We start from the raw sequence: 18,778 nt of genomic DNA, 5'->3' as shown, positions 1-18,778 counted from the left end.
CCTGAATCCATTTACCAGAATCTGGTAAACTACATTACTGAAGAACACCCCATGGGGCTCTAAGTCCAAGCACACTTTTTCCTGGCTCCCAGAGTGAACACCAAGTAGCAATAGTACTACAGCATTGCTGACTTTCTCCCTAGGTTTCTTTCTCCTCCTTACTGATTTTGGGTTTTGTTTGTGATTCGCCCACAGCTGGTGGATTTTTCCCCATGAATGGCAACAACAGTCAGGAACTCGCAGGAAACCCCGTCGCTCCCTTTCCTCTGGCTGGCAGAGCGGAAGCCGCATGATGCCTGGAGTTCTTCTAAAAGATGTGAACCAGCAGGGCTTCATCAGAGCTCTGGCAACCTTCTCAAAAAGTCTGGGAAGCTGAAAGTCCCTGAATGGGTGGACACCGTCAAGCTGGCCAAGCACAAAGAGCTTGCTCCCTACGTTGAGAACTGGTTCTACACAGGAGCTGGTTCCACAGCGTGGCACCTGTACCTCCGTGGTGGTGCTGGGGTTGGCTCCATGACCAAGATCTATGGGGGACGTCAGAGAAACCGCATCATGCCCAGCCACTTCAGCCGAGGCTTCAACAGCGTCCTCCACCAGGTCCTCCAAGCCCTGGAGGGGCTGAAAATGGTGGAAAAGGACCAAGATGGGGACCACAAACTGACACCTCAGGGACAGAGAGATCTGGACAGAATTGCTGGATAGGTGGCAGCTGCCAACAAGAAGCATTAGAACAAACCATGCTGGGTTAATTTATTGCCTTATTCGGAAAAAAAAAAAAATAGGAACTAGGTTTTACATTCTGAACATCTGGTGATCTCTTTAAGTGAATTAATAGTTTTTAGAGATCTATTCTCTTTTGGATAAGAGATGATGAAAAATCTGGTTAGTCTCTTTGTTTGTTTGCCTTTTTGTCTATTTATGAGTTCAAATCAGTTAAGACTTCCATGCCCACTGGGAAGGAGAACAGCTTTTTGTTATCTAGCCCACCGAATTTTTATGTTTCTGAATTTATTTTGACCTGTGGCCAAAGTTGTAGAACCAAAGCTATATGCTATGTGTCTATGTGTTTTCACGGCTGTAATCAACAAAGGCCTTCCCCTCTTGTTGTGGGAGTAAAAAATATCTTGCTACCTTTGTAAAGTTTTAATAAGTTAGATTATTTCATGTCTTAAAGGAGCTCTGTTATAATTCGCTTATGGAAATAAACACATGTAAATCAACTATTCCTAAAATTCCAGAAAATAAGTAAATTAAACTTCTAATACTTTGTGCATGCAAAATTTCTTAAAAATGCTGAAACCATCCTCACAGGGTTAACAAGATTACAAGTCAGGCTTTAGGCAGGTTAGTTAGGCACTGACCAGGGTGCATTGGTGCACTTCAATTCACTTCCCTGCAGCTGCTAACTAACCAAAAGCCTTGCAGCACACTGATCACCTGCTCCTTGATTGCTCCTATCCACAGAATCTCTGACACTAGATCTTGGTACCCAGGAATTGCTTAAGGTGTTTTTCAGATCCTGAATTCCCACAGAACAGCTGATGCCAAACTGTTTAGGGATCCCCACCAGGAAGGGCACAGTGGCTCACACCTGTAATCTCAGCACTTTGGGAGACCAAGGCGGGAGGATCGCCTGAAGCCAGGAGTTTGGGACTAGCCTGGGCAACAAAGTGAGACCTGGCTTTACAAAAACAATTTTTTTAAATAAATAAAGACCTCCACCAAGGAATAATACTGGAATGAAGTTTCTTCATCTCCCTGTCCCATGACTTCACCTCTCACTTCCTGAACAATCAGAAATCTCCACACTTTAGCCCACTGACCCTCCAGACTTCTTAAAAATGCCATCTCTAATCTCTTGGGGCGGTAGATATGAGGATTCCTCTTGTCTCCTCATTAGGCTGCCACTTGATTATGGAACTCTTTATCTGCTGCAACTCCCATTCTTTCTGTTACTGCACAATGGGCAATCGAACCTGATGGTCCCATAACAATCCTTACAGAAAGTGCTAGTACAGAAAGAATCCAGGTTCAAATAATCAAGGCAAATCTTTGGCAAATAATATTATTTTAATTTTTGGTTAAAAAATATCCCAGCTATGTCTTTTCTCAGTGTTAAGTATTATACATGTGTACATTTTACTGGAGTTTGTTTCCTTACAGAAAGAATAATTTATCTGAACTTCCTAAATGTATAAAAGTTTACTATTGATAAGCTAATATTAACATTACATGTTTAAGATCCTGAAAAATGTAAATATGTTCAACAAAACTGAATCATTCTCCATTTAACAGTAATTGTTTCTGTGCGCCTTAAACTATTAATAATTTCTATGATCTGTAGATAAAACTTAGTATTAAATTGAGCTAATTAATGGATACTTCTTGGATGCCTAGATATGTTCTTGCATAATTTTATGTCTACATCGTTTTGCTTATTTTTCTTTTTTTTTTTTGAGACGGAGTCTCGCTCTGTCACCCAGGCTGGAGTGCAGTGGCCAGATCTCAGCTCACTGCAAGCTCCGCCTCCTGGGTTCACGCCATTCTCCTGCCTCAGCCTCCGGAGTAGCTGGGACTACAGGCGCCCGCCACCTCGCCCGGCTAGTTTTTTGGATTTTTTAGTAGAGACGGGGTTTCACTGTGTTAGCCAGGATGGTCTCGATATCCTGACCTCGTGATCCACCCGTCTCGGCCTCCCAAAGTGCTGGGATTACAGGCTTGAGCCACTGCGCCTGGCATCGTTTTGCTTATATTTATATGCTCCAGAGACTACAACTCTGAGTCACAGTAATGAATGTCTTCATGTTTGCTACTTGGCAGTGTGTAAAAACGGTTGTGGTGGCTGTATAAAGTTGTGTTCTGTCATGCCTTTTGCAGCAACATGGATGCAACATGGATGCCTGCAGCAACTTGGATGCAACATGGATACCTGGAGGCCATAATCCTAAAAGAATGCAGAAACAGAAAACTATCAGGCCTCTGAGCCCAAGCCAAGATATCGCATCCCCTGTGACTTGCACTGTAAGCCCAGATGGCCTGAAGTAACTGAAGAATCACAAAAGAAGTGCAAAAGCCCTGCCTCACCTTAACTGATGACATTCCACCACAAAAGTGAAAATGGCCGGTCCTTGCCTTAAGTGATGACATTATCTTGTGAAATTCCTTTTCCTGGCTCATCCTGACTCAAAAAGCTCCTCCACTGAGGACCTTGTGACCCCCACGCCTGCCTGCCAGAGAACAACTCCCCTTTGACTGTAATTTTCCCTTACCTACCCAAATCCTATAAAACGGCCCCACCCTTATCTCCCTTCACTGACTCTCTTTTCGCACTCAGCCCGCCTGCACCCAGGTGAAATAAACAGCCATGTTGCTCACACAAAGCCTGTTTGGTGGTCTCTTCACACGGATGCGCATGACAAAAACCAAATACATGTTCTCAATTGCAAGTGGGAGCTAAGTATTGGGCACACATGGACACAAAGGTGACATTGATAGACACTGGGGACTACTAGAGTGGGGAGGGAGGCAGGGAGGGGCTATGCTCAGTATCTGGGTGACCATTCGAATCCGAAACCTCATAGCCAGGTAACAAATATGCAGTGTACCCCCTGAATCTAAAAGTTGGAATTATTTTAAAAAAGAAAGTTATGTTCTATGTAGTTATAAGCTTACGCTCTTAAAATGCTTGAATATTACATTTCTCAATTATTCATCTCCATGTAGAAGAATGACATGGACTGTGCGCTACTGCCAGCCTCCACTGAGAGCGCCAAGACATTGCAGCCAGCGAGGGGAGTACAGTTTGTAGCATGAAGCACCACCACACTGCTGTACTTCAAATTCAACTGGCCACAGAGACCGACTCCCAAAACCAACAAGTGCGTAAGCGCCGCCACACTCACCACCCGCCACTCCCCTCCGCCCCGCCTCTTCCGCCCGCTGACGCCTTCTTCCGGCAGCCTTAGTTTCTTCCAACCGGTGCAGCTCTCTGTTCCGCGAGCATACGTCATCGTTCTCGCTTTCCGATAGCTAAGGCGATCAGCGGGACTTCCCACTGAGACCGGCGGATGTTATATTGTATCAGGGCGAACCTCTGAGGAGCTCTGGCTGCGCTTAGGCGACGGTGCGGCAGGCGCCGGGGTTTTCTGAAACAGAAACGTTTAGGGGTGTGGAAACGTGTTCCGAGGAACTGTGGTTTTGAAGTGCGATACACACCTATCTTGCCCTGTTCCAAGATGGTGACAGGGCTTCTCTGAGTCTCTGTCTTCCGCCAGTCCGTCGGAGGAGCGCTCTTTGATTGGCCAGTGGACAGCGTCGTGGCATGACGCGCTGGGGCCCTGGCCAATCGGTTGAGAGCTGAGCTGGACTTGGCGGTGGGAGCCGGGGCCTGGCTGTTGCAGCTGTGGGTGAGGACGGCTCTAGCTAGGTGAGCGGTTCCGGCCAGGTGAGCGCGGGGCGTAGGTGACTGAGGTCCGAGGGCACGGGTATGAGTTTCTGCCGGGGGTGAAGGTGGGCGGCTTCTGGGATGAGGCCTTTTCTTGACAGTTTGGGGTAGCGGGGGTAATCGATGATCCAGGAGGCCCCTGAGGGTGTCATCCCGCACCAGGCTGGCACCGATTTCTGGCTCCAGGTTCCCCAGAATTGCGGGGTACGCACAGCTGGAAGGACCCAATCCCCGTTTTATAGTTGAGAAACTCAAGACTTAGACAAGTGAAACGACTTTTGCTTCATGACAGCTGGAACTGGAACCCAGGTCCTTGGACTCCCTTCAAGGATTAAACCTCACTTATTCTTGTATACACATGGTCGCTGTGTCCCAGAAGTTACCAGTTGGCGAGATAAGGGTGGTTCAGATTTTTTGGCGTATTCTTCTGTTATCTTTCCAGGCCTTTCATTCATTCACTAATTCATACTTTCAGTTATTTACCTCTTCAGATACCTTCCCCGTTGATACTTTATTAAAAGCTGTGGACAGGCCGGGTGCTGTGGCTCAAGCCTGTGATCCCAGCACTTTGGGAGGCCGAGACGGGCGGATCACGAGGTCAGGAGATCCAGACCATCCTGGCTAACACGGTGAAACCCCATCTCTACTAAAAAAAAAAAAAAAAAAACAAGCTGTGGACCCATCTCCCTAGAAGAAAGGCACATTCCCTAATGCGCATTACTTCAGAGGGAGGATTCGTGGACCTTCTGTAGTCCCCTTGGATTGTGTGTCCAGTGCTAAGAATCCAGACCCTAGAAGGGTGAGGGAAACAGCCAGTGGGAAAAGGAGGGAGCAGCAGGTCTTAGGCTGTACATACTTGGAAACCATTAGATGGAGCCAGTAGTTTCTTTTTTTCGCCGAGGCTGGAGTGCAGTGGCGCGATCTCGGCTCACCGCAACCTCTCTGCCTCCCGAGGTCAAGCACTCTTCCCTGCCGCAGCCTCCCGAGTAGCTGGGATTACAGGCGCCTGCCACCACGCCCAACTCATTTTTGTATTTTTAATAGAGACAGGGTTTTGCCGTGTTGGCCAGGCTGGTCTTGAATTCCTGACCTCAGGTGATCCACAGGCGTCGATCTCCCAAAGTGCTGGGATTACAGGCATGAGCCACTGCGCCTGGCCTTTTGATAAAGAACGTTTTGAGAGAGAGACGGTTACTTAATGAAATCTGCTGACATACTTGCTGAGAGTTGTGATATGAGAACTTGCTTTCATTCCGACTTTAGTTATCCCTTTGCTTCCCATGAAGCTCCAGGGTGCTTCTGTGCACACAGTGCTTCAGGTTCTTGCCGTTGCTAGAAATAGCAAATAGATTTCTTAGAGTTTCAGTTGGAGCAAACACTGGAATTCTTGTGTTCTGGGCTCCGTGTAGTAGACTAGTTCATTTGCTTTTCTAGCCATGCAATATTATTGCCTTGATCAAAATTATTTACAGTTTGGTACTTCCCAAAATAACAGAGATGGTTGTTATCCATATTGAAGGAAGTGGGCGCGAGAGGCCACTTTAATACGATAAACTCTTTATTTTGCCTTTTTACTGCTTTTCTTGAGGGGCTTGTTCCCTTGAACCCCAATAGCTGAGTTGTGTGTTACCCTAGATTTTAGGATATGAACAGGATGTATAAGCAAAATTCGATGAAGTTGGGATCATCTGGGTTTGAGAGTTCAGCCTGTAAGACAGTTTTATTGCCCACAGTCTTTTTTATTTTTATTTTTTTGAAACAGAGTCTGGCTCTGTCGCCCAGGCTGTGCAAAAGTAGCTGGGACTGCAGGCACGGTGCAACCACACCTGGCTAATTTTTGTAGTTTTAGTATAGGTGGGGCTTCACTGTGTTGGCCAGGCTGGTTTTGAACTCCTGACCTCGTGATCCACCTGTCTTGGCCTCCCGAAGTGCTGTGATTATAGGCATGAGCTACGGCACCTGGACTTGACCACATCCTTTCAAGGCATGAACGTAAGCAACCGTGGCGAGGAAAGAGGTTCTGGTGAGACTCAGCATAATAGTAATTTTGGTAATACCAAGTAGAAATAATTTAGCTCAAAACTGGTTCCCATTATGAACCAAACTTGCAGATCAGTATCCAGTTCTTTTCTCCAAAGTTAACCAAGTACGGAAGGGAACGAGCCCTGCTACCGAAAAAAAAAAAAAAGCCACTTGGAATGTAAAATTTAATAGAGAAGGAAAGGAAGGAGATTAGAGAGGAAGATAGCTGGATGCTAAACAGGGTTCAAGACTTACCCTTGAGCGAGGGGCTAAAATTGGCTTCACTGATAGGACGTGTGATCTGTGAGGAGGTATGAAGTCGTAGTATTTAACTACATGTAGTTTGGAGATGATCAGGTGATTGTAAACCTCCCACTGATTTATTTTTAAGTGCTTGAGAGTTGAGAAAGGAGCAGTGGTCAGCGATAACTGTGTGGTTAACCAACTTTTGGGTATCAGAAGGAAAAAAAATACTGTCACTCTACAGGAACAGTTTCTTCCAGAGTATTTAAGAAACACTGTGTTAGATGGGCCAGGCACAGTGGCTCACGCCTGTAATCCCAGCACTTTGGAAGACTGAGGCGGGTGGATCACCTGAGGTCAGGAGTTTGAGACCAGCCTGGCCAACATGGTGAAACCCCGCCTCTATTAAAAATACAAAAAATTAGCCGGCCATGGTGACACATGCCTGTAATCCCTGACACATGCCAGCTAATTGGGAGGCTCAGGCAGGAGAATTGGTTGAACCCGGGAGGTGGAGGCTGCAGTGAGCCGAGCTGGGATTAAAAAAAAAGAAGCACTGTAACACTGTGTTACGTGGCCCATCTTCTTTTTTTGACATTTAGTTCAGAATTCCACATACCATTAAGGTTATTAACGTCTTATCTTCAGTTCCCTTTTAGACTATGGCGACATACCTGGAGTTCATCCAGCAGAATGAAGAACGGGATGGTGTGCGTTTTAGTTGGAATGTGTGGCCTTCCAGCCGGCTGGAGGCTACAAGAATGGTTGTACCCCTGGCTTGTCTCCTTACTCCTTTGAAAGAACGTCCAGACCTACCTCCTGTACAATATGAACCTGTGCTTTGCAGCAGGCCAACTTGTAAAGCTGTTCTCAACCCACTTTGGTATGGATTCTTTTGAAACTGGTAAAAATGATAAATACAATATATTATGACTTTTATGTGATGCTCATAAAAGTCATTAAATTTGGGCAAGTCATCAAATTTGTGATGAGCAGTAGTGAAACTCTTAATGATTCTTGTGAGTAGTAAGTGGTGAACATTTGTGGAAATCTCCCTGGCCTGATAATTCCAGATAAAATTGGAATCTTACAGGAATGAGGTAGAGGTAGAGGGAGAGGATTTGTAATTCACTTTTTTTTTTTTTTTTTGCTGATAATCAGTTTGCTTTTGGCTTAACTATAGACTTTATTGATTCCTCTTAATTTCCCAAAAGAATTCAAAAGCTTAGACTGTCTCGTCATGTTTCCCTGGTACAGTGATGCCATATGGCAGGGAGAAGTAGCAGGCAGAAGAAATTTTAGCTCTTAACAATTTGTTAAGTGTAATTTTTGTGTGTGTGCCTGATATAGTGACCTATTTCTTTTAAATGTGGACATTATTTGAAATGATTTTTAAACAGGTGGAGAGTGTCATGACATTTTTATATGAGGGAACATTTTTTACTTCATTCCCATTGCTTTTATTTAATATGCCCATATATGAGTGCTGCTGCTCTGATGTAAGATCGTAGCCACTGGTTATTAATTTTCTCCATGTAGAAAGTAGGAAAAGTAACTGAAGCATTATCTTGAACCAGTTCAAGGAAGTGAAATGTGCTTGCCCAACTTTTCTTCAAGTGGTTTAAGTCAGGTTAAAATCTAGAAACATTTTCCTGTGTGTGAAATAAGCTCTTAATGTTGGGATTTAGTAGTTTCACATAGCTAGGCAATAAAGATGTTAGAAAAAAATCATGAAGAGTATGTTAAGATAAAAGGCAAAAGGGAAATAACCTATAATTTATATAAATCGTGACATTTAAAAAATTAGGAAATTGAGAAACAGAAAAAGAGATTTAGTATTTCTTCACTGTGGCTGTTTGATGGAAATTTTGGTGTACTTAGCCAGAATTCTAACTGCAGTGAACGTTTTGCGTACTTGTACTTACTTACGCATACACATAGAAACACTTATTTGTGTGATTTACTGAACTTGAAATTTATAAATAAACGCTTTCTACCTTAAAAATAAAAGTGGTACCTACTTATAATATTTATCTTTCTCACAGTCAGGTTGATTATCGAGCAAAACTTTGGGCCTGTAATTTCTGTTTTCAAAGAAATCAGGTATGTGAATTATTTAACAAAATGTGTTGTATGTTTTATTTTAGTTGTATTATGAAAAAAGTTGTTAGGTTGAATTTGTGTTTACACTTGCAGTGAGCAGTTTCTGCTGAACTCAGGGTGATAGCTTTTGGTAAGCACAATATTGAATTTGAACATTTGTGGTTTATTCTGTTGGTTTTCTTGAGTCCTTGTCATTTGCTTGGGACTGGGGGCAGGGCGTTCATTGAATTCCCTTTTACACATTTTCTATAGGCAGTGAATCTGTGACCCTAAGAAAGCACCTGTTGTTCATATTTCTCTTGACTTCAGTGTATTCTAATTGGATAGTGTACATTACTAAATTTTCATTTTCTGATCTTTCTAACTTTTAGTGTTCAGGTATCAGTGCTGAGCTTCTTTTGATTTAAAAGTTTTTAAAGTACCAAACTAGAAGGAGCTCACAAGTCACAAGAGAGACTTCTCTATAAAAATAACTGTGCGGCCAGGCGCGGTGTCTCGTGCCTGTAATCCCAGCATTTTGGGAGGCTGAGGCAGGTGGATCACGAGGTCAAGAGATCAAGATCATCTTGGCCAACATGGTGAAACCCCATCTCTACTAAAAATACAAAAATTAGGCCAGGCGCAGTGGCTTACACCTGTAATCCCAACACTTTGGGAGGCCGAGGCAGGTAGATCACGAGGTCAAGAGATCGAGACCATCCCGGCCAACATGGTGAAACCCCCTCTCTACTAAAAATACAAAAATTAGCCTGGCATGGTGGGCACCTATAGTCCAAGCTACTTGGGAGGCCGAGGCAGGAGAATCACTTGAACCTGGGAGGCAGAGGTTGCAGTGAGCCGAGATCCGCTGCACTCCAGCCTGGTGACAGAGCAAGACTCCGTCTCAAAAAAAAAAAAAGAAAAATTAGCTGGGCATGGTGGTGCATCCCTGTAATCCCAGCTGCTTGGGAGGCTGAGGCAGGAGAATTGCTTGAACCTGGGAGGTGGAGGTTGCAGTCAACCAAGATTGCACCACTGCACTCCAGCCTGGCGACGGGGTGAGGCTCTGTCTCAAAAAAAGAAAAAAAAAAAGTAACCGCCTGTAGTGGAAGTGTTCTAAGACTGGATTGTGGTAATTATTGCACAACTGTACATTTCCTAAAAATCCTTGACTTGTGCACTTAAAACGAGTGAAATTTTATGTAAACTATACCTTAATAAAGTTGTTAGAAAACAATTGTGTCTAGTGTAGTGTACACTGTTCTAACAGATCTTAAGCTCCTCACATGCATTTGTTCATATATTTGATCATCATTACAATTACTCAGTCTCAGATACAGCACATAAGTCTAGTGATGAAGAGAGCAGTGTGCCATTGATGACTGACTATAGGTTCAGAAACTATAAGCAAATGTCATTCAAAATGTATCTTCATGAGAGATTCAGAAGTATATACAAATCTTGGCCAGGCGCGGTGGCTCACGCCTGTAATCTTAGCACTTTGGGAGGCCGAGGCGGGCGGATCACGAGGTCAGGAGATCGAGACCATCCTGGCTAACACGGTGAAACCCCGTCTCTACTAAAAATACAAAAAATTAGCCGGGCATGCTGGCGGGCACCTGTAGTCCCAGCTACTCGGGAGGCTAAGGCAGGAGAATGGCATGAACCTAAGAGGCAGAACTTGCAGTGAGCCGAGATCGCGCCACTGCACTCCGGCCTGCTGACAGAGTGAGACTCCATCTCAAAAAAAGTAAAAAAAAAGAAGTTATACAAATCTGAAAAGCATATCTGCTCCCTATTACATTCGGGATTAATGTCTCTGTTTAATATAATTTATTATAAAAATTCTAAGGCAGGGTAGCATAGTGGCTAAAGAGCCAGAGATTTATAGCTAGACTGCCTGGATTTGACTCTCAGATCTCCCACTTATTTCCTGTGTAACTTTGGGCAGGTCACTTAACTGCCTGTGCCTTCACTTCCTTGTCTTTAAAATTAGGATGATAGTATAGTATACCTATAGTCACTTCATAAGATTATTGTGAGAATTAAACTGAGTTAGTGAGTATAAAGGACTTAGAACAGTGCTTGACACATGGTTAAGTGCCATATAAGTATTTGATATTATGCTTACCTGAGATCATCCCCTGCCAGTTTACAAGTATGATCTGCAAATCTATGTGTCCTAAGTGGAAATAATCTTTTGTAACCTTCCTAGCTGGACAGTGTGGGGGTTTTCTAGCTCTAAATGAATATAGAGCTGGAAGATGGAGGGATCAGGGTGATCTCGGTCTCCTTTGCTCTCTTCTGTGCAGCTGGCTGACTGGAGGGGTGAATAGGGCCTCTCCAGGTTGCTGGAAGGTGGCTGGTGTGTCTGTAATCATCGATCGAGCTTTACCCTGCTGGGAGCTGCAGCCAGTGGGCAGTCATGGCCAGGATGGGGCTAGAGTCTTCTGCTGGCTCTGGCTGAGATTCCTGCTGGGGCTCGCATGCCCAGTTGTACCCCTCTCTCCCAACCAGAGGCCTCTTAAAGCTGCCTGTCAGCTCCTCAGCAGCACTTACATTTGGTCACTCTGAGGTCACTGGCCTGGCGTGATCATCTGCTCAACTTGGGGAGATGGACCTAAACTTGTGTTTTTAATGTAAAGCTAAAGACTATTTGGATTATAAACCAACCCACAAGCTGTGAATTTAAAACATTTGCAGAGAGTTTTAAAAACAAAAGAAAATGCCTGTGGCATTATGTTGACTGGATAAAACAAGTTCCACATTGTATATATGGGATGTTCTCAACTGTGCTTAAGTCTGGAAGGAAGTATGCCAAGAGATTGACATTAGCTGCCTCTAGGCGATAGGATTTTGGGAGGTTTCCTCTCTCGTTTGCTTCTATTTTCCTGGACTTGCCAATTTTTCTGCATTGCATATGTATTACTTTATTGATAATAGCCAAAATAATAAACCTAAATAAAGTCTTTGGCTTTATTTAGACTATTGACTATTGATGAAATAGGTGAAATCTCAATCTTTAATTTGCAGGGCAAAACTTAAGAAATGGTTTTCATTTGTGTGTTTTTGACTAGGCATGGTGGCTCATGCCTGTAATCCCAGCCCTTTGGGAGGCTGAGGCGAGAAAATCACTTGAAGCCAGGAGTTCAAGACCAGCTTGGGCAACATAAAGTGTGTTTTTAAACATTTGGAAGTTATAACAATGACTTAAAACTGCTCTAAAAAATATTTTTTAAAGAAGATAGAAAGTGACATAAATATAAGGTGGAGTTAGAAGTTTTAAATGCTGATTTTTATATTTTTGTAACATGTCCTGTATTTTGTGCTTTCAGAATAAATATGTGGTCATTACCGTTTTTTTCTTCTTTTTTGAGACAGGGTCTTGCTCTCTTTCCTAGGCTGGAGTGCAATAGTGCAATCATGACTCACTGCAGCCTAAACCTCCTGGGCCCAAGTGATCTTCCCACCTCAGCCTTCCAAGTAGCTTGGACTACAGGCGCGAGCCACCATGCCTAACTAATTATTTTATTTCTTGTATGGAGACAGGGTCTCACAGTGTTGCCCAAGCTAGTCTCAAGCTCCTGGGCTCAAGTGTTCCCCTTGTCTTGGCATCATCATTTTTACACGTGGAAAATACAAAGTGTAATATAGATATGCCAGCCCTAATAAAATTGTTTCCTTCTTTTCAGTTTCCTCCAGCTTATGGAGGCATATCTGAGGTGAATCAGCCTGCTGAATTGATGCCCCAATTTTCTACAATTGAGTACATGATACAGGTAATTTCTTTGTTGTGCATTTAATGAGCAATATTAAATACTGAATTTCTCTTGAAATCCTTTGTCTACCATGTCTCTTACCTGGCCAAGGACTTAAAGCTGTGAGGACAGCAGGATCCTAACCCTTAGGTTTGATGTGTGTGCATTTACTGGCATTGTTTTGAAGTCCTAATATTATAGAAGTCTACTAAAAAGTTAGAACTGACTAAATTCCAAACCCGTCCTCTGTAGCCTTCTCCATCTCAGTTGATGGGTACCCCATCATCTAGTCGTTTAGCTTCAAAACCTTAGACTTATCCTTGACCTCTCTCTTTCATGTTCCATATCTAATTCACTGGAAAATCCCATTGGCTCTGTCTTAGAAATTTATCCAGAATCCACCCACTTCCCCCTCCCTACTACCAACTGCCCTGGGCCAGCCACTGCTTCTTACTTGAATCTCCTAATTGTTCTCCCTAATGTTACCATTGCCTATTTATACATTATTCTTCACCCAGCAGCCAGAGTAACTCTTTAAAAACAAATCATGTTACTTCTCTGTTCAGAAAACCTCAGTGGTGAAAATGGCTTTCCTTTACCCAGGGTAAAAGACAGTTTTCAAAGCCCTGCGTGTTACCACTCCAACCCCAGTATCTGCTAGTGTCCTCGTTCAGCCCAGTGGGCCTCCTTGACTCTCCTCAAATGTGCTAACACTCCTGCTTGAGGACCTCTGCTCTAGCTTTTCCCTGAGGCTGGAGCTCTCCCCTGTATCTGTAGTGCTCCTTCCCTCTCCTCCCTCAGGCTTTGCTCAAACGTTTTTTCTTTTTTTTTTTTTTTTTTTTTTTTAAGACAGTCTCGTTTGGTAGCCCAGGCTGGAGTGCAGTGGCATGATCTCAGCTCACTGCAACCTCTGCCTCCTGGGTTCAAGCAATTCTCCTGCCTCAGCCTCCCAAGTTGCTGGGATTACAAGGTGAGCCCCACTATGCCTGGCTAATTTTTGTATTTTTAGTAGAGGCGAGGTTTCACCATGTTGGCTAGGCTAGTCTTGAACTCCTGACCTCGTGATCTACCCACCTTGGCCTCCCAAAGTGCTGGGATTACAGGCATGAGCCACTGCACCTGGCCCTCTTTTTCTTTTTTTTATAATGGGGTCTTGCTCTGTTGCCCAGGCTGGTATGTAGTGGTGCAACCATAGTTTACTGCAGCCTCAAATTCCTGGGCTCAAGGGATCCTCCTGCCTCTGCCTCCCAAGTAGCTGGGACCACAGGCATGTGCCATCATGCCCAACTAACTTTTAAATTTTTGTACTTTTTTTGTTGTTAGAGACAGGGTCTCGCCATGTTGCCAGGCTGGTCTTGAACTCCTGGGCTTAAGCAATCCTCCCATCTTAGCCTCCCAAAGTGCTGGGATTACAGGCATGAACCCGGCTCACATGCTACTTTCTAAATGAGTCTGCCCTGACTTCTGTGTTTAACAGTTGACTCTGCCCTCTGCCTGTCCTCCTGGTGTTTGCAGTCTCCCTTAACCTCTCCATTCTAGAAAGCTTGCTCCTTGAGGCAAGTAGAAGTCTGTTCTTTCTGTTCACTGTGTGTCCCAGGACCTGGAACAATGTCTGGCATGTAGGAAGTATGAAAAAATGTTGAGTAAGTTGTTGGATACAAATAGTTTTTATGTTTAATTTGATTTAATAGAATCTAAGTCATTTAATGAGTTAATTAGAGCTTTGTGTAGATGTCCTTATCTCCTAAAACTAAATATAGATGAAGATTTATGATTTTCATACCTAATTTGCCTTAAAAAGTGCTGGTTAAGTCTATTTGTATATTGATCATTATGCTGTTTTTCTTTGCCCAAAGCGAGGTGCTCAGTCCCCTCTGATCTTTCTCTATGTGGTTGACACATGCCTGGAGGAAGATGACCTTCAAGCACTCAAAGAGTCCCTGCAGATGTCCCTGAGTCTTCTTCCTCCAGATGCTCTGGTGGGTCTGATCACATTTGGAAGGATGGTGCAGGTTCATGAACTAAGCTGTGAAGGAATCTCCAAAAGTTATGTCTTCCGAGGGACCAAGGATTTAACTGCAAAGCAAATACAGGTTTGTACCTTACTTTTACAGGAGCAGGAACAAGGACTTTTTTCTTTCCTTTTCTTTTAAAGAGACTAGGGTCTCTTTAAAAGAGCCTGTAGCCCAGGCTGGAGTTCAGTGGTGTGATCATGGCTCACTGTAGCCTTGAATTCCTGGGCTCAAGCCATTGGCCCACCTCAGCCTCCTGAGTAGGTGGGACTAGAGGCACGTGCCACTACACTCAATTGAGGACGTTTCTTAAAAATTAGTCATTCACTTTTAGTGTCATTGGAAATGAATCTTTTTGACCTTTTTTTTTTTAAGGATATGTTGGGCCTAACCAAGCCAGCCATGCCCATGCAGCAAGCACGACCTGTGCAACCACAGGAGCACCCTTTTGCTTCAACCAGGTGAGATCCCAACATGAAGTGTTACATGTACTGTGATGGACAGGCAGATGATCCATGGAATTAGGGAAAGAAAAATATTAGAACTTTTATTTTCTTATTATTAGAGAAAAAGATAAATGATTAAGCCTAATCAGTATTCAGTGTTTTGTCAAAAAGGTTTTGAGACCACTGTGCTCAATTGCTGTGCTTAGACATTCCACATCCGATGTCCTTTTTGATGCTTAAGTAAAACTGGAAAAACTGAAAAGACTTCTTTCATGTGTCCTCAAACATATTTAAGACCGGGTATTCACTTCACTCAGCCCATTGGGTGCCTGGGGCTGCCCTAGACTGGGCTAACAAGCTCGATAAAATGCATTGCCCGACATGCTGAAGACAACCTCTTACTCTCAAGGCTTAAGAGAAGCACAGATTAGAATGATGAGGAATGATGACGATGGTCCACGGAAATGGACCTCACATAGACTGAACCTGTGTTAGGCACGTCCTTAGGATTTCTTTGCTGCCTAAAAGTTAATTAAACTGAATTGCTCCTTTTCAAGACAATTTTTTTTCCATGCAACATAATTAAATTGCTAAGTATTGGGCTTTATATCCCTCAATAAAACTGCTTTAAATTGTTTTGTGTTAGTAGAGAGATAGCTCTGAAGAAAAAAATTGCCAGTCATTTACTACTCCGAATAATTATCTTGGAGAGCAATAATTGTGTGGCATCTAGTGTTGAAGACCATAGTACTTTATTCAATCTGGGTTGATGTGTCTGTTCAAAATCTTGCAGATTTCTGCAGCCTGTTCACAAGATTGATATGAACCTCACTGATCTTCTTGGGGAGCTACAGAGGGACCCATGGCCAGTAACTCAGGGGAAGAGACCTTTGCGATCCACTGGCGTTGCTTTGTCCATTGCTGTTGGCTTGCTGGAGGTAATTTGGAATTTACCAGGACCTCTCAAATCATACAAACTTGCTCTCAGAAAATATATTTGTTGGCTTTGTTTGAAAATCACTTGTGATCTAAGTCAACCATGTGTGCTAATGTATCAGAAAGCATTTCAGGCATCATTATCATTCACGTTGAGGGAGCCCCTTAACATTTTGAAAATGCCAAAAGTTTTCATGAAAAACTGAGAATTAGAGCAATGGGGAGCACTCACAGGGAATTAATAAAAGTGTGCAAACCCATCAGGTTGGAAGAAGGTAAGTGCTGCTTTTCTGCATTATCATCTGTATCATTCTGCAGTATCACCACTTTTTAGAACAGCTGGAGAGAATGCATCTTCGGAGTATTTCTATTGGGAAATTGAAACCATACTCAGAGGTGGGGCTGTATACTTCTAACATGCTGCCATTCGCTATTTTAGGGCACTTTTCCAAACACGGGAGCGAGGATCATGCTGTTTACTGGAGGTCCCCCTACCCAAGGGCCTGGCATGGTGGTTGGAGATGAATTAAAGATTCCTATTCGTTCTTGGCATGATATTGAGAAAGATAATGCACGATTCATGAAAAAGGCAACCAAGGTAGGTGCTCTTGGGTACGGGTTCTGAAAGCCCATTGCCAGGTTTGGGCTGCTGTGGAGTGACAACTACTTTGCTGTCATGTGTCATGGTCAGCAAGACGCTTTTCAGAGACAGTTTTCTGATCGTAGCTGCTATTAAATTATGGCTCCTGGCCGGGCGCGGTGGCTCAAGCCTGTAATCCCAGCACTTTGGGAGGCCGAGACGGGCGCATCACGAGGTCAGGAGATCGAGACCATCCTGGCTAACACGGTGAAACCCCGTCTCTACTAAAAAATACAAAAATCTAGCCGGGCGAGGTGGCGGGCGCCTGTAGTCCCAGCTACTCTGGAGGCTGAGGCAGGAGAATGGCGTAAACCCGGGAGGCGGAGCTTGCAGTGAGCTGAGATCCGGCCACTGCACTCCAGCCCCGGCAACAGAGCGAGACTCCGTCTCAAAAAAAAAAAAAAAAAAAAAAAAAAAATTATGGCTCCTACTTTCAGACCTTAATTAGAGTGAGTAGTCTTAAAACTACTCAAAGGGTTTTGAGATTGAAAACTATATTTTTATTGTATTCAGATATTTTTGAAAATGATTTCCAGGCTGGGCCTGGTGGCTCACAGCTGTAATCCCAGCACTTTGGAAGGGGAGTGGATCACTTCAGGTCAGGAGTTCAAGACCAGCCTAACCAACATGGTGAAACCCTGTCTCTACTAAAAATACAAAAATTAAACCAGGCGTGGTGGCTCATGCCTGTAGTCCCAGCACTTTGGGATGCCAAGGCGGGCGGATCACTTGAGGTCAGGAGTTTGAGACCAGTCTTGCCAACATGGCGAAACCCCCGTCTGTACTAAAAATACAAAAATTAGCTGGGTGTGGTAGCATGTGCCTGTAATTTCAGCTACTCAGGAGGCTGAGGCATGAGAATCCATTGAACCTGGGAGGCAGAGGTTGCAAAGAGCTGAGATTGCACCACTGTACTCCAGCCTGGGTGATGGAGTGAGACTCTGTCTCAAAAAATAAATAAATAAAAATAAAACAATGAAAATTTGCTGGGGATGGTGGCGCATGCTCTTAATCCCAGCTACTTGGGAGGCTGAGGCAGGAGGATCACTTGAACCCATGAGGTGGAGATCTCACCACTGCACTCCAGCCTGGGCAACAGAGAGAGACTGTCACAAAAAGAGAAAAGAAAATGATTTACATATTTTTATATTTGATTACCACCTTTGGTGTATTCAGGTATACCTTGGGAATAATGTCACTGTTTCCTAATGATAGCTTTCCTCTCTTCACAGCACTATGAGATGCTTGCTAATCGAACAGCTGCAAATGGTCACTGCATTGATATTTATGCTTGTGCCCTTGATCAAACTGGACTTTTGGAGATGAAATGTTGTGCAAATCTTACTGGGTATGTTGACAGCAAAAACCTGGGCAGAGTAAGAGTGTTATTTTAAGGAAAGAGAAATTAGTGATGGAGCCATAGGAATGGGCATGGCCAACTTAGAGAAGCTTTCAGGTAGCTCTGGGCTGTGGTTTCAGTGACTGGGGAGGGCTCCTTGGAGAAGGAAGCAGTGATTAGTAGGAGGGCTTAAGGATTCACTACAAACAAGTCATTTCAGAGTAACTTCATTTCTTCCTTAGAGTCGTTAACACTTTTACAGAGACCAGGCCAGGAAAACAAGCAGTATGGACTATCTGGCCCTCAGCAGGGCACTTCCTTTTGAGAAGTGAGGAAAACAGGGTCTGAATGCTGAAGCAACTAGGAGAAACTTGACCTGGCTAAGTGGCCATACTTTGTGGCTAATTCCAAGTGCACTCAACCTAGAGGCTGTACTGACGCAGAGCCTAATTCAGTATTATATTCACAGGCCAGAGTGTGGAACAGTAGTTCTCAACATGTGGTAGTGTCCAGACCTGCAGCCTTAGGGGCTCCTGGGAACTGATTGGAATTGTATATTTCTAGGCCATACCCGGACCTCCTGAATCGGAAACCCCAGGAATACAGCTCTCTAGGAGATTCTGGGGCACATGAAAGTATAGGAACCACTGATGAGCACTGGTCTGAAGCTGGCTACTTATTGTTATCTTCAGGATAGCTTTAAAAACTACTCTTTCTTTAGGTCTTGTCCTCAGAGATTCTGATTTAGTTAGCATGAGGTGTAGCCTGGGCATCAGCATTTTGAAAGTTTCTCCCATGATTCTAACATAGAGCCGAGTTTGAGAACCATGCAGCATCTTGAGCCTCACTCTAGACC

The 18,778-nt window shown here is 43.9% G+C and overlaps 1 protein-coding gene and 1 pseudogene across 2 annotated transcripts in view; both read left to right on the top strand.

Moving 5' to 3' along the window:
• Nucleotides 1-265: 265 nt before the first annotated feature.
• On the top strand, nucleotides 266-729 carry LOC111546488 (annotated as a pseudogene).
• A 3,209-nt stretch (nucleotides 730-3,938) lies between these two features.
• SEC23B (SEC23 homolog B, COPII coat complex component) overlaps nucleotides 3,939-18,778 on the top strand; it is a 49,797-nt gene continuing 34,957 nt past the window's right edge. The window contains exons 1-9 of one of the 2 annotated variants that reach the window (XM_023217782.1): nucleotides 3,939-4,426; nucleotides 7,358-7,592; nucleotides 8,755-8,812; nucleotides 12,484-12,570; nucleotides 14,406-14,642; nucleotides 14,937-15,022; nucleotides 15,801-15,945; nucleotides 16,383-16,541; nucleotides 17,816-17,931. In XM_023217782.1, coding sequence (XP_023073550.1) covers nucleotides 7,372-7,592; nucleotides 8,755-8,812; nucleotides 12,484-12,570; nucleotides 14,406-14,642; nucleotides 14,937-15,022; nucleotides 15,801-15,945; nucleotides 16,383-16,541; nucleotides 17,816-17,931 — 1,109 coding nt within the window. In that variant the 5' untranslated portion in view covers nucleotides 3,939-4,426; nucleotides 7,358-7,371. Of the gene's footprint in view, nucleotides 4,445-7,357; nucleotides 7,593-8,754; nucleotides 8,813-12,483; nucleotides 12,571-14,405; nucleotides 14,643-14,936; nucleotides 15,023-15,800; nucleotides 15,946-16,382; nucleotides 16,542-17,815; nucleotides 17,932-18,778 lie in introns of both variants that reach the window. The other variant, XM_023217780.2, reaches the window with a different exon arrangement.

The sequence above is a fragment of the Piliocolobus tephrosceles genome, chromosome 20 (assembly GCF_002776525.5).
Source record: "Piliocolobus tephrosceles isolate RC106 chromosome 20, ASM277652v3, whole genome shotgun sequence".
NCBI lineage: Eukaryota > Metazoa > Chordata > Mammalia > Primates > Cercopithecidae > Piliocolobus > Piliocolobus tephrosceles.
This window is presented reverse-complemented; position numbering and strand designations above follow the sequence as displayed.